This window comes from Lepisosteus oculatus, chromosome 5 (genome assembly GCF_040954835.1).
Source record: "Lepisosteus oculatus isolate fLepOcu1 chromosome 5, fLepOcu1.hap2, whole genome shotgun sequence".
Classification (NCBI taxonomy): domain Eukaryota; kingdom Metazoa; phylum Chordata; class Actinopteri; order Semionotiformes; family Lepisosteidae; genus Lepisosteus; species Lepisosteus oculatus.
This window is the reverse complement of record NC_090700.1, coordinates 43,545,347-43,560,864: the sequence shown is the minus strand read 5'-3', so window position 1 is coordinate 43,560,864 and position 15,518 is coordinate 43,545,347. Positions and strand designations below refer to the sequence as shown.

The 15,518-nt window shown below is 40.0% G+C and overlaps 1 protein-coding gene across 5 annotated transcripts in view; it reads left to right on the top strand.

Moving 5' to 3' along the window:
• The window catches only part of trpm7 (transient receptor potential cation channel, subfamily M, member 7), a 53,556-nt gene that overhangs the window by 5,507 nt on the left and 32,531 nt on the right, over nucleotides 1–15,518 (top strand). For 2 of the 5 annotated variants that reach the window (XM_069190479.1, XM_069190480.1), the window contains exons 2-5: nucleotides 10,727–10,806; nucleotides 13,167–13,205; nucleotides 14,352–14,550; nucleotides 14,842–15,055. In XM_069190479.1, the coding sequence (XP_069046580.1) occupies nucleotides 10,727–10,806; nucleotides 13,167–13,205; nucleotides 14,352–14,550; nucleotides 14,842–15,055 (532 nt within the window). Of the gene's footprint in view, nucleotides 1–9,500; nucleotides 9,628–10,726; nucleotides 10,807–13,166; nucleotides 13,206–14,351; nucleotides 14,551–14,841; nucleotides 15,056–15,518 lie in introns of those variants that run through there. The other 3 variants (XM_069190481.1, XM_069190478.1, XM_006628687.3) reach the window with 3 other exon arrangements.

The following is a 15,518-nucleotide window of genomic DNA, read 5'->3' as shown; positions in this document are numbered from 1 at the left end:
AGAAATTAAATATTGGATGTTACAGTGTTACTACTGTTTTGAGTTACATTTGTCTACTGTACTGACAGTTCACTGTATTATCATCATGGTATTTGTCATTAGTCTTCCTAGAAGCATTGTAGTGAAATGTCCTGATTGCACCAAAAACAGTATTTTTCCATGTATTTTATTTAAAAAAGTTGAAATTGTGTTGAATATTGGAAGGGAACATGAAGACATCCCTAGTGTGGATTGTACTTTACAAAGTAAAGATTTAACGTTTCATTTGTATTAATGTAATATCAGATTTCTTCTATACAGCATTTAAAAAGCATGTTTTCAGCCTCTCCAGTTGGGTAATACCCAGCAGAGTTACCATTTAGTTCCTCAGAAAACTGCACTTCCCTCCCTCGAAGTTGCTCATGTCGTCTTATGCCTCAAGACCTGTAGTGTATTTGAGCTGTGGTGTAATATGTTTGTGATTTCACATACAGACAGACCATCTGAGCTAATGCTTTGACCATTCTTTGCTTAATCCTTTTTCTGAACTAAAGAGATTTTTTTTTACCCATAGTATTCTAAATAGAAAATTAAAACGTTTCCTTAAATGAAGTCAATTTGAATTTAGCAGGATGTGAAAATTGTATTACAGCTTTCTGGTAAATTGGAATGATTTGTGTGCGGGGAAGTAAGATTTAAGCGCCATGTGATGAAGTAATTAAAATCTAAGCTCAGCCGGTACCTGTGACCTTGGACAAATGCACTGTTTTGCAATCCAACATTGATTTAGGTATTTTAGATTGCGCAGAGCACTCAGTTTGGTTTTGGAGTGTTCTCGAAAAATACAATGTGCTCTTGAGTTTTATTTGTTTTCCTCATGTACGTTTATTTTTCTTTGTATTGTTTTTGTTTTTAACGAATAAAAATTACATGAATGTGTGACCACTCGGGATTTCCCTCGCGTAGTAGTGTTGGTTCCTTCTATTGTGTGTAGTGTGCGGTAGTGGTGCACTTACTTTCTGGAAGACCAACCTGTGTGCACAGATTTGTCCACAGTCTTTTTTTTTTCTTGAATTCTGCTGCGACCTCCCCTTTTTAGTATGTAGAATAAATTGTTAGAAAGTGTTTGGATTCAGTAAAAGTGAAGTTAACAGCAGGGAACAGGACCCATGCTGAGCACAATATGAAAAATGAAGTTGGATGAGGGGGTTTGGGGCCTGGTTACCCCCCTTGCAGACGTTCTGTGCTTGTGCCCGAGAACAGTGCGACACGCTCGTGTGCTCTTGCTGATAATGTGCTCGAATGCTTTCTTCTAAAGCCCCATGTTCTCTCCCCGAGCCTCTCTGTCATAAAGCGTGTCTGCTGCTGTAGACAAAGCTTCTCTGCCAATATGTGATTACATTTTAAATTACAGTGGTAAAAAGCTTCCTGTCTTTTTACACATTTATAATCGGTGAAAAAAGGTCTGGGGATTTTACAGCTGCTGTAGCAACTGATACCAGTCTAAAAGCCTGAAACCGACCAGGTAGGCCTCATCTTCACTGCCTGCTGTCTCGGGTATCTTGCCTTAATTACAGCACTCGGGTGCGAGTCTGGCGGCAGGCCACATCGCTTTAACTTGGGCTCATGTTGCATGACGCACAAGAGACTCCTCTGTCGGTAGCATCTGCTGTACGTGCTTCTAAAAAAGCCACGGGCGGGCTGTGAGAAACCGTCGTTGTGGAAATTGCACCACATTGGCGTTGAGATCAATTTCAAGAGTGCAAACGCAAAATAATGTTATGGCCAGATTAAATAGGGTTTATGGGCTCCGAGCATATTTAGCCTCTGAAAGTGGAAATATGTTTGAGGCTAATTGCTTTTTGTGGGGTGGTGCGCTTGATAATCCGCTGTCATTTGTTAAAACCCAGGTGGAAATTGAGTTAGCGTTGCTGCTTGTCTGCATGTGCGAGATCTTGGGGCAGCACAGATTAAGACGATTGGCGTTTGTGTAGGTAAACAAGGACAAAGCCGACGTCTCTCGGAGCCACATCCTTCCAGTCCTTCTAGTGTGTGTGCACACCGTTACTCGCGCGCTCTCACACAAGAGCAGAATCCTTTATGCTCAAGGTACAACAGCTGGACATTTTTTTTCCAAAATGAAATTAATTTCCTAGCAGTTGATGAGTATTAGAATTTTGTTGCCTTTAATCACAACACATGCATTTGTGTTTATTTCCCTGGTAAGTCTTTACAGTATATCACTGTGGAATACGTATATTCTATAATCCAGTTAGGATTTGGATTTTATGTGATTGCTGATGGGTTTTTTTTTATGCAGGTTCTAGCATTTTTCTAACACATTTAGTTAAGTCATAGAATGAAGGAATGATCCAGACAAAGCAGTGATTCAGCATTCATTTAGAAGTCTGAGTAAATACTTCTTGTAAGGTGACCAAATGCATAGCCACACCCATGGTAATTTACATCATAAATATACAGTAGTTACAGAAATGTCACCTTATTAACTCTGAACACTCAATTATACAGTATATGGCAATATGGGAATAAAAATTGCTAATATGTCTCTTCAGTTGTTTTGGGTGTCTGGCACAGTTCACAAAGCCTCCACAACATGGATTGAATTAAGAATCCCCTAGCACAGTGTTTCAGCTTTTGAGAACTACCAAGAGTGGAGAACTGTTAACCTGCTGCATTTCTGAGGAAATTTGCATTTACTGCTTTCTTGCAGCTCATAAAGCTTGGGACAGATCAATCTTCTTCACAATGGGAAGCTGACACCTTTTATCATTTTTCTCTTTTTCCATCCTTTTAAACTAGTCAAATATACACATTGTAATGTACGTATGATCAAACATTTATAGACTGTGCAGTGCGTTTTCTTGCTTTTGACATGAGTGGTTATGCTTTAAAGCCACAAATCTAGAAAAGAAAGTCCTAGCCACTATAATAATGCAGAAAATTAAGAATTAACTGCAATGTTTTTGGGTCGGGATACTGTATTTTTCCGTGTTTCATGGCTGAAAACCAAGATGTGTGTGAGGTTTCAGGCCTAAATGTCTGTTTATTTTATTGCAGAAATGTCTAATTTACAGTGGGGGTTATTCTATGTTTTGAACATTTCCATTGTATTATTGGGACATTTTTAAAGACCTTGGTTAACCATAAATAGGTTTATTTTGCAACTTGTGAAAAGTCGTCTCATAGGATGATAAAAAAAGTTACTTAGATCCTCTTAACTGATACTTAGTTTTTCCACTTAAGGGAGGTTATATGCTTCTAAAACCAGCACAGAGCGGTGTTTGGATTGATCTTAATTGAGATCATTTTGTTTTAGGCCAGACACTGGGGAGTGAAATGATCACATTCTGTAGAAGCTTGCATTCCTTGCCAAACAAGTATTAAACATGCATTTACCATTTTCTACTCAAGTGGCATCTAAGTGTTTTACATTTTTGCAGAATGTTAAATAAAAAGTACAGGCTACTTACCGTGCATTGTGGATTTTCAGTGCAAACATGCATTAGATAGAGGAATTTAAATGTTAATTGCGCCTGCCGAATTACTACTGCGCCTGTAGGTTCTGATCGGCCCTGGACATGAATTTCATGGCATTGTGTATCATTATTCAGGTAATGGATGCATGTATTGTGTTCAACAAGTTAGGAAAGACAGGTTTTAAAAGGCCCTGTCATTTACTTTCTTTTCCTAGGGTTTGGACAGCCTTAATTTTTTTTAAAGAACCTTTACTACCATATTTCACTGTGACAGAAGCAAATGCTACCTGTCAATGCAATGCCTTCAAATTGCATGTTTTTGAACCAGAACAGCGAAGATGCGAATGACTTGTGATGCTTCTCAGTGGTATCATTTTAAATCTAAATGACAGAGTATCTGATACCTAATTATACAGCTTTCAGTTTTCAGCAGGTTACAGCATCCTGTGTTTTCTATCTCTGTAGGGTTATTATCCTTGTGAACTTTCAGAAGATCTAGTATTAACTTTCATTGTAATGTTTTTTTCCCCTGTCTGTCAGGGTCATCATATCCTTTTCATATCTGCAAAGAGGATCCACATAAAATGTTTGTGCCTTACCTGTACACTGTAGTGTTGTTCATACTTTGACGCTCACCTGTTCACAAAATATCTGAACATGTGAAAAACAAATATGAAAATACCAAATAAAAATCAAAGGAAATGTAATATCCTATGTGCAGCAGGAGATGGCAGATCATGTGTAAGATTTCTATAAAAATGGGTGAAAGAGGAATGCCTGGGAATTTGAGTGACCGATGTCCTGGGATGTGGGAGCCTGATCCCAGCTGGGTTGGTACAGGAATCATGTGCTCTGTGTTGCCCGGTGTTCAGGACGTGCGGTCTTCTGTGCCACTCCTGGGTGGTGTGGTGTGCACCCTCATGCGTTTCCTCTGTTCAAACAGATGTTAAAATAAGAATATGGTAAGAATTCCGTGTCTTATCAAGAGGGGATTTGGAAAAGGGAGAGGAAGTGGTTGTCATTACCGCAGGTCTTATCTGATGAGCAGGCTCCTGTAAGAGGTCCACTTAATTCTTTAAACAGAGTGTTAAATGTTTATAGAGTCCGTGTCATGTCTGTAATGTATGCCTAAATGCCTTTTATGACTGTGATGAATGTGCATTGTTTTTAAGTGAAATCAGTCCCATTTTACGGTGTATCTGCAAGACAGCTTTGTGAAAGTGCTCTTGTTGCATGAGTACCCTTTGAAAGGCTGTCACATGCATTAGCTTATTTCTTCAGGAAGCCTGCTAGTGAGGCCTAGGAAATGGGAGCAACCATTTTCACAAGTACCAGAGCAGATTCCGTAAAAGAAAAAAAATCACTTGTCTGGAATAGAGGAACAGAGTTAAAAAGGAAAAGTGCTACAGTCTGAACATCATCAAACGCAGGAGTCTTAAATATACAGAAAACAGATATGAAAAAGAGGAAAGCTTAATTACAGTGTACTGTGCTTGACTCTAAAGTAAAAATCAAATAGAAATGCTGTTTAATTGGTCTGCTTTACTTCATTGATGTAACAAAAACTTGAACCCTGACTGGTGGTGGGATGCAGATAACTCACAAGGTCTTGGGGAAGTTCTTGGATAGTCACGGCGAGCTTTTGAGATTGGTAAAGCTGTTGCAGGGCTCAAACCTAATATTGAATTGTTGGACGTTCGCTATGAAGCTTGAAAGAGCAGTGTGGGAAAACAGGAAAAACTGTTCAAAACAGGCTTATCTTGCATGCATTACTTCAGATGTGTACCAAATACACCTATGAGGTATAAGAAACTTAAGGTGGCTTCTCCCAGTGTCCCTCAATCCAAGATCAGGGATGTAAAAATATAAAGCTCTTTTGGCTTTCTTTTGACTTCAGAGAAACCTGCAGTGTCATTCGGAATATGGGCCCCAACAGTGCTGAGGCAACTTTGGCTTTTTAGTGGGATTTAAGTAGTCTTTACAGGTGTTTACGGGTTTCTATAATTTTTCAGTTTTCCTGTGGGGCTGTAACTTTTCTGCTGTTCCACACGAAGATGAATACTGTATGTACAGCACTCGGGGGAGGCTGTCTCGCGTGAGAAGGCGTGATTGATAGCAGCAGGCTCTCTGGATCTGGAGAGCTTGAGATGCTGATGCAGTCGCAGGTTTGGATAGGACATGTGGACTGCCTGCTATACCAACTGGACAGGTTGTTGGCTGTTGTCCAGAATGCCTTGGCATGTGGTTACCTCTTTCAAGTGAGGCCCTTCCTCTGCCCCCTTTCTGATAGGCCACACTTCCTCGTGTGCCGACTGAAGGCTGATTCCTGGAGCCAGAGCTGTCATTTGCCTGGTCTTGCTCCCGCAGGAAGCCGTGCAGTTGAAGTATTGAGTGCCGTTTCATGATCAGTATAGTCTCAAAGCACTTAACAGTGTGTCATGTTTCAATAGTGTGGAAACGACTGTAGTAGAGTTACTGTACACGTACTGAAACTACAGTTGATTTTAAAAAATTACTGTATTCAAGGCTCAGGCAGTGTAAGTGGAGGACATGATTCAAAGTAATTTATTATTTAACATTTTACAGGATTCATGGTTAGTTCAGGACTTGTGTACTAGAACAATGAGTGCGAAAGTGGGATGTTTATTGTCCCGTGTGATAAACATTGTTGATATAGAAGCTTAAGGATTTTCTGTCAGCTGAATACTGATTTGTTGTAGCATGTTAAGATTTTTTTTAGCAAACATAACCATTTAAGATGCAAGGAGAACTGTACTTCAGCGAAGAACTGTGAATTTACAATGCAAGGCAGTGGCATGGGTACAGTGCTGCCTGTGGCTTGTCCCCTGCTGTTTGTCATGTGCTGGAATGTTAGCTGATCTGCAGGAGGATTTAGTTTGGACAGAAGTAAACATGAAAAGGCACTCAAATGGTACTTCAGGTTTCTATTTCCCCTGAATAATTAGCATTGCAACTGACCTGATTCTATCATTATTACAAGAACAATTTACAAGAAAACGTCGGCCTGCTACCATATCAGTTTTGACTAGACAGATGCGAATTGAAAGTGTTACTGCATATTGTTCCAGATACGAAGTGTGCAAGCTCTTTCTCTCCCAGGGTCCTCCGATCACAGGCGGAGAGATAGGATCTTGTTACTTTAGCTCTTTAATTGTGTGATTTGTCCAATGATTAGTTTACAGTGATTGGGCGCTGGTTGAAAACACAAGAGGTTACAAATGAGAGGAGGCTGTTCTACTCATGTTTTTAGTTGCCAGTAATTCATAAGAAGTTCCCAGTTTTCCACAGCACATCATGACAACTTGCTACAGACACCCACCACTCTTTGTTTTCAGTCCCAATAGCACTTCCCTCTTCAGACCTAGATTAGTTGCCAAGCATGAAAATGTGTTGTGTTTGCTTTGTTAGCACCTCAAGGGATTTTGAATACTGGTAGGAAAATCATACTTGATCTCTTCTTGCCAAATCTGGAGAGATTCAGTTCCTGAGCACAGGAAGGCACTTGATGCAAAGGGTTACTGGTTTCCAGGGTCAAGATTGGAAAGCGGTGCTCTGTGTGTTTGTCTTGTTCAGGAAATTTATTTCCACTGTAGCTTTACCAATAAAGATTTTAGTGGAATATTTCTATAAAGGGCTTTTTTTTAAGAGATTTCAGAGATTTTGCTCTTGTGGTTCTGCGGTATTTTAGTTGGTGATTCTTTAGTTTTTCTTTTTGATTGCATTTTTATTGATTCATTTCTGTTTCAGTTTTGTTTCCAGTTTATTCCCAAATTCTATACGAACCCTTTAACTTTGGAAGCTCTCAAAAAATGAATATATTGTTTAGTTATTTGTAGGATGGAAACTTTTTTTTTCACGAAACATCATGAGAACTACTTCTTGGGAAGACAATAAATAGCTTAAATGATCCACCTCAAAATCACAGTGATTAAATGAATGATGTTTATGAAGTTTTGTTCTCTTTAAAGATGTGGTTTGTTTTGAAATAACATGTTTGCTGATGGTGAATGCTCAAAAGAATACTAAAGACTAAATAGGAATACTGAAATATTTAAAACCCATATTCTTGTAGTCAGTAACTATTTATGTGATTGAGTTAGAATGTCTTGTAGAAGTGCTTTAAGCTCAAATCCTATTAGGTACATTATAACAAAGTAATAAAGTCAATGCAAAGATTCCCAAGTGATAAATATCCCAGTGGTTTTCACTTACAGTAGTCTTACTACATAATTAAATATCAAAATTCTGTTAAATTTCATTTATCCTTTTCACTTACAATAGTCTTACTACATAATTAAATATCAAAATTCTGTTAAATTTTATTTTTCCTTCCTTAAATCGTAATGAGAGCTGATATTTCAGAAAAAAATTAAACCTGAAAGACATCGCTAGTGGGCTTCTCAGCCTGATGTTTGTCAGTAGCACTACAGTAAAAAGAAAACAGATGCTTGCACCTTTTTACTAATGTTTGCTTATCCAGAGAGGCCACGAAAGATTTAGTAAGACCGTCCATCAGATAAGAGGTGTTAATGAACCATGTCTGAAGCATTGCTTCCAGTTTAATTAGCATGTAGATTAAAGAAGCTTTAATGAATTACGGAGCAGGTGTTGGTGATGGAATAAACAGAAGATGGGGAGAAAGGGTAAGGAGGGCTAATTATTGCTGCAGGGGATTCGATTGGAACAAGCCCTGGCGTGGAAGTGGTGGGAAAGTGGAGAGTAAACCGGAGTGCGGCCGGGATGTGGCCTGTGCGTTCACCGTGATCTCTGCAGGTACGGTACCAACGTACTGTGCTCCAGCCGCGCGCTGGCCTTCTTGGGGAGCCGAGTTTGGGGGATTGCAGGACCAAGAATACAGTCTCAGATAAACATTGCATTACAGGTTTTATGGTTTTATAGCACAGGTTTTTTGCTGTCTGGTTAAGTCTGCTTTTGATCGGCTGCTCTCTGATTCTTTGTGTGTGCTTTGGGTTTATCAGGTTTCATGCCTCTGCATGGGACTCTACGGTACTCTGCATGATTGTGCAGTCCTTCTGAGAACACATTGTATCCCTTCAGTTTACAGTGTAGTAGTCAAAAGCAAAGAGTTTCTAGAAATTATTGAGCGGTCAATTGCAAATGAATTCACTCGGTTTAACCTTGAATGCTTGGGCTTCACATCAGGCATTTGGAAACGATGGAGTTCTTCCCGGAAATGTTTTGATCTTGGTAAATGGACATCAATTTATACAGTAGGTTGGAAATATTTTTCTTTTCTTTAAGGTGTGTATGTGTGAAGAGGGTTTTATCCTGCTGCCAAGAAATGCTAGATCACGGTTCCTAAAAACAAACTAATCGTATAAATAATTCTGGAAACAAATTGGATTTTTATGCCATTGATACCATATTTCCAATACAAAAATCACCTACAGTATATATGAATTTCAAAATCTGATAAAATGGTGTGGTGACCTTAAGTAATTGCTGTTGTACATGTGTACAGTCGCATTGGGCTATCTACTTTTGGTTAATGTAGTTATCTAAATGTAGACCTAGAAAGACCATTTTTGTTTTTTGGTCCTGGGAAAGTTAATTACTCTTTTGTGTTTGATGTCCCATCATCCTGTCTTTGTGTCTGTGTCGAGGAAAGGAAAAAATGTTTCGCATTCAAAACCCTGTGGTTGAAGCCCCTGTTCTGCCCAGTGTGTATTCAGAGGAATGAAAGGCTTCGTTCTCCCTGTGCTCGCAGGACGCCGAGCACTGAGGGTGTTTTGGATTCAAGCCGGCCAGGGGGTGTGTCTGAAGTGCGGGGACAAACCGCGTGTTGAAAGAGGAATGTGTGTGATGGGCACATCGTCTTCTGCTGCACCCCTCCCGTCAGCTCACCCTGTCACACTTTCCTCAGCGCTCTGTACTCTCCACCCCTCCTGCACGTTAACCATCTGAATCTGTCAGAGCCATTGTTCCAGTGTCTCACCGAACAGGAAGTTCTTGAAGCATTTAGACTTTGACTCTTTTAATTAACCATGCACAAAAGAGAGGAATGACCAGCCCAAGCCTGGAGTGGTTTGACTTTGTAGGAGATGACTGAAGAACACATATGTTCCTCTATTCTTCGCTGTCATATGAAGGAGAGGATGCTGAGCTTCAGGTGTAGTTAGATCTGCTTTTCTTAAACATTGTACAATGGGCCGGAACAAATTGTTTAACAGTGAGATACGCAGTGTTAGCCTGGCTTGATTGCTTTTTTTGTGAGTGTAGTAACCGGTGAAAAAATAATTCAGCTGAACAAGATATCTTGAGAGAGAGCATAATTAGGAAGGTTTGAGGATTCTTACGGGTTGTTGAAATTTCATTTTGTGTATTTGATACAGTAGTTTGGGCACAGGGAATTGGGTATCATTGTAGCACTTGGAATGCAGACTGCAAATCCAAATAATGTCGGTGGGGCCCTATAGGATTTAGGTTTAGAACAAAAAAAGTATTGGGAGCACAGATTTAATTAAAAATTCTTTGGAGTTAAAGCCCTTTCACTGGGTATGGGATCTTGCTTTAGCAAATCAGAGCTGATTGAATTTGTGCCTGCAAACCCTTTCCATTTGACTTGGTATTGCAAATACAAAGGATTTTCTCTGATTACATTTATTTGTGTATTAAGCTGCCCACTGATCCTGCAGGATTTCTAGATAAATCTGGGATTAGTAGGTTACTTGGACTCATCAGCATTTTGGTAAATTTAGGATGAGCAGGGCGAGCTGTCAACCCATAGGAGGGCACAACGTGTACTTGCTTGCAATACACATCTCAGGGTGACGAGCAGGCTTGATTATGAGCGTACAGCAAAGTAAAGGATCTGACTTCTGTGTGGTTTGTTTTTAAAGGGGAATGTCTTACCTCTTACGGTATTCAAGTAAAAAATATCAAATTGAAGTTCTCTGTTTAATCTGCACAAAATTCAAAACAAGGTGAGAAATTGTTTGGGAAATCTCTAAATTTGTTTTCATCCTACTAAAATTTGTAAAACTGTTGATGTCATTCATTACTTTTGATAGGACAATTTTTAAAAATGTCTTTTATGCATTTTTGAAGCACACTTCTCTCTGTGGCCAGTGGCTTTAGTGCAACAGCTGTTGTTGAAAGTGGGTACCCTTGGTATATGTCTGCATGGAAGGTCCCTAATCTTTAGAGTTTTATCAGGTGGGTTTTAGTCATGTGCTTTAATCATGGACTTGCATCTGTTTGTTTTGCAGTCCCAGAAATCCTGGATAGAAAACACCTTCACCAAGAGGGAATGTGTGTATATACTTCCGGTTTCAAAAGACCCTCACAGGTACTGTATGTCTTTCTGCCCTCAGCTGGGAGGGACGTGCTGAAGCTCTGTCATCACCTGCTGACAGGGGCACCTGTTTTTGTGCATTATTGTCGCCTTTTCTTAGACCTCTGTGTGGAGGAACCTACAAACCTGCAAAAAGCCAAGAGCTCAATAAAAGGAATAGAAAAGTATATAACCTGCACAATTGTTGCAGTAAAAAAACTGTAGCCTTTACGGAATATGTACTGTAAAAATAGTGACAGTATCTTTTTTATTTTGACAGCTATATGCAGTACAACATAATACTAAATTATAACAAAATTATACAATACAGTGCAAGTGCTGTCATTATGACTGAAGATACTCCTAATTGTTTAAAAATAAAATCTTCAGTTGTCAGAAAGTTGTAGTTTTTAACACTTTTTAACCAGGGTTTTCTCTACTGAATGCAATGTGGATTTGAAAATGAATGTTATCAGCTGTGGAATAAGCAATGAAAATAGTTTACTTAGTTGCTTATCTCTGAATTTTGTAACATCTCAGAACATGCTCCTCTTGTTTTGTATATACAGCTTTTTACATTTTCAAAGGCTGTTTTATTGAAAGAGAAAATGCAGAAGTACAGAGCTTCTGAAGAAATGCAGGACAGAATTCCTCAGATTGTATGGTGACGTGTGGAGCAGTGCTATGAAAATGCAGTCTTAATGGCTCGATTTATAAATAGAAAGAATACTCTTCAATACCAACACATTTTTCTCTTTAGAACATTTTGTTTAATCAGAATAAGAATCCAGAAATGTATAGCTTGTTGATTCATTAACAGTCACAAAAATTGTATATTGTTTAGTAAAAAAAAAACACTTTTTTCTAATGAATCTATGGGTTAAGTTGATTAGTAAAATGAACAGGCTGCAATTTGTGCACATTTGCACTGAAAATGACTTTCTCTAGCTTTATTAACGCAACATGAGCGCTGATATATTTAATATGTATAAGCTGTTCTGAGTAATCTGCTTATGTAATTTAGTCGTGACTCCAATTCTCTTTCTACATTGCCTTTTATGCCAAATCGCAAATGGTTTCTTCCTATTTACTATAAGGAATTTAATTTGCAAGTTTAAAGCTCTGCAAGACAAAAGACTGTTTTCACGTAAACATGTATCTACCTTTGTTACTGACCAGGCTGCTTTTGTTAAGTATTTTCAATCTTCCTGCTTTGGTCTGCTAGCTGTTCTAAAGGCTGTGAGTTTCCATTGTCCTTTGACAGAAAAGGTGATGTATTTGTGAAGTTTGTTAGACTTTGTTAAAAATTCAGTATTTTAACAGCAACTTTGTGGTTCACACTTGATTAATAATTTGCAACAGTTTAGGTTTAGGTCATTTCCTATGTGTGTAACCTTTATCTGGCATTGGAGCCACATATTTCCAGTGATATAAACAGTAGTAAGCTCAGGCTTTTTGTCACTACAAATCCCAGTTCACTGGGGTGATTTTTGTGCTGAATTTCTTCTGCAGATTAAGTGTGATATCAGTTTGCAATGGAAGTGTAAACAGTATTTTTTCCTTTTCATAGATAATGTGATTATAGAACATTCTGTCTTATAGACAACTTTTTTTATGCAGTGAAAAGCTCAGGTCTTGAGTAATGCAGCCTGAGATGAGTTGTCAAATGCTTTTGTTGGGAAAGAAACATTTGATCAAGTTGTCATTTCCCCAGCATGCTCACTGTACAAAACAAACCTAAAAGGCACAGAACAGCCCTAAAAATGATGCTTAATTGTATAACGTCTTTTCTAATCATATGGTTTGGAACTGAAGCAAGTCGCATTACTTCACCCTCTTCCTAGTTAAACTACTGTTTAAGTGTGGTGATAAGTAAGCTTTTAACTTTTGCACTGTGCAATAGTGTAGGCACAATTACAGTCGCCAGTATTATTGTTAAACCCACTAGGTTTGGAATCGCTAGTTGTGTGTTTTTCCTGTCTCAGCTCGCAGCTCCCAGCCCCATGGGCGCACACAGGGGAGAATGAGGAGGTGTGGGCAGACTCTTCCAGCCTGCCTATCTTCGAGCCCCTCGTCTTTTAAGGTGTAATGGGCAGCGCAGCCCCTTTGCTGGGGGTTCGGTGCCCCCTGGGGGAGAGGAATATCCGCATTCTCACTGACGGCAGTGCTGGCCTGCAGGCCACAGGGGGCGCCGTATAGCTGAGAGCCAAGAGAGCAACATGACTCAGGCTCGAACCTGCAGGAAAGAGCCTTTACCAGCCGGGCCACTCAGGATTCCCCAGTCACAACGTAATCACTGCATCCCAGGGGGGATAGTGGCGTTATCAAGGCCAAGCTACATGTTCCTAAATCTTTCTTGTGTTCCTCTTTACCAGATGCCTTCCAGGATGCCAGATTTGCCAGCAGCTCGTGCGGTGAGTCAAACCTGCTTTGATTTTCTGACTTCAGGTGCTTGTTCAGCTCTCTGGTCTGTGGTTCAAGGGAAGCTTGGCAGAGTGAGATCTAAGTAATGCACACTTTCCTGCAAGCTGCTTTCATTGCACACTTATTGTATAACTTTTTAGCATACAGGTAAGGGAAACCAATGGAGGCGTACAAGTGTTCCCATGCTTGTAGCCATCTCTTGGGTACTGAGGTTAGAGGATGGTGAATGATGGTCTTCGTAGGGTGGACTGCATATGTGTAGCTTTTTGCTGGCCCAGGCTCGTTGCTGTTTTATTCGGGGTGTCAGCTGAACTGGCCAAATGTTTATTTAAGCACTCAAAGACAAACCCTGTCTTACTGACCCAGCACCACCCCTCTTCAGGAAACAAGGAGCTTTCCAGGCGTTGTGAGTCAGGATGCACGTCTTGGGGGGTGGGGGGCCCTGCTAGTGTGCAAGGCCTCGTGGTCTCGGTGTGTTGTGCTCACAGTTGGCCTGACAGTACTTTCCTCTTCAGGATCACTTAGAAACACCCAAAACAAAAGAGCACACTGCATATAATTTTCAAATAAATTGACAAGCTAAACTGATGTGTGCAAAAGAGACTTCTGTAGAACTATAAACATTGCTTTAACATAAAATAAGATTGCTTTAATGTTTTTCACAAATATCTAACCTTGTTAAATAAAACTGTACTCTTATAGTTATTAAATAAGAACCATTTTGAACAGGACAATGGGAACAGAGAAATAACAAGTGCATTTAGTATGTTTCATTACGGAGTCTTAAAACATCCTGTTAGTGTTAAAAATCTTTGTCAGCAAAATTGCTGTCTTGGTGTTTTCAGGTTTGCGAGTTATAATTTCTTAACCCAAGTGAGTTTCATGTGAGATGCGTGTTGCAAAAGAAGCAGACGTGCATAATGACATGTAACATGATGAAAGCAATGTAAATAAGACCACAATGAAGGTATTTCTTCCCTTTAAGGTGCTGGTTTGGGAAAGCGTCTGGATGTAGTGTCTTAAGATTCTTTCCTGTTTTGTGTTAAGACCTCCCTGAGACCACCTAGACTGTGGCTCAGTACTGAGGTTTTTGCACTGAAGGGCACTAACCCTGGCTGACACTTCTGGGTCCTCAGGTGCTGCTGTGGGCGGCTGGTCCGACAGCACGCGGGCTTCACGGCCAGCCTGGCCATGAAGTACTCCGATGTGAAACTGGGTGAGAACGAGATGCCGGAGCTGGAGGAGTGGTCGGTGGAGAAGCACACGGAAGAGAGCCCCACAGATGCTTACGGCATCATCAACTTCCAGGGCGGATCCCATTCTTACAGAGCCAAGGTGCGCTGAAGCCCTGCCCGGGCAGCGGGGCTCTCGGTTATAGCAGCACACACTGGGGCATCTCGAACCTTTTTCTGCATGGAAAAAAAAACAGTCAGTGTATGTGCCTAAGGAAAGTAATGGCGGATAGACATGCTTTTTGACCTTGGCAGTCTTGGGTGACCGTCTCTTACAGATTATGTGAGAATAGAGAAGAAAAAGCCTGACAGTTACCTTGAAAAAACATTGTTAACTGTTAACTCCATGCGGAATGTAGTGTATTGACGTTCCCCCGTTTTCTCTTGGGTACAGTATGCGCGACTCTCCTACGACTCCAAACCAGAAATGGTTCTGCGCCTCTTGCTGAAAGAATGGCAGATGGAGCTTCCGAAAATTGTCATCTCCGTGCACGGTGGCATCCAGAACTTTGACCTGCACCCCCGCATCAAGCAGGTCATTGGGAAGGGTCTCATTAAAGCAGCAGTAACGACTGGAGCCTGGATTTTAACTGGAGGAGTCAACACAGGCAAGCGCAGAAACGGAATTAAAAACTCAGAATGAATGCAAATCTGAAGAATTTAAAAAGAGGGAATAAATGTTTGACACCATAATGAGAGGTTATTTTTATGGCCGTGTCTGTCCACAGAAATGTAGGCACTGCAGCCCGTAATACAGAACCACTTGGGACTTAATAACAGTCTGCGACTGCTCGTTATATGCCAATTAGTGTAATTGCTGTTCAGTTTTAATTAGAGTGGTGCACTCATTAATAACCACCTGTAATTGATATTCAGTGCTGATGCTTGTAATTTGCCTTTTGTTTTGTTTTTGTTAATGAAACCACAAAAAGCTATGGGTTTAGAGCTTATTACATGCCTTATTTGTATATTTTAATAATTGTTTTAGAACCGTAAAAGCATTTATATTTAAACATTGAAGGAATGCGTCAGCAGTATTGTGACCGATCTTTGGTCGAATTTATTTTTTTG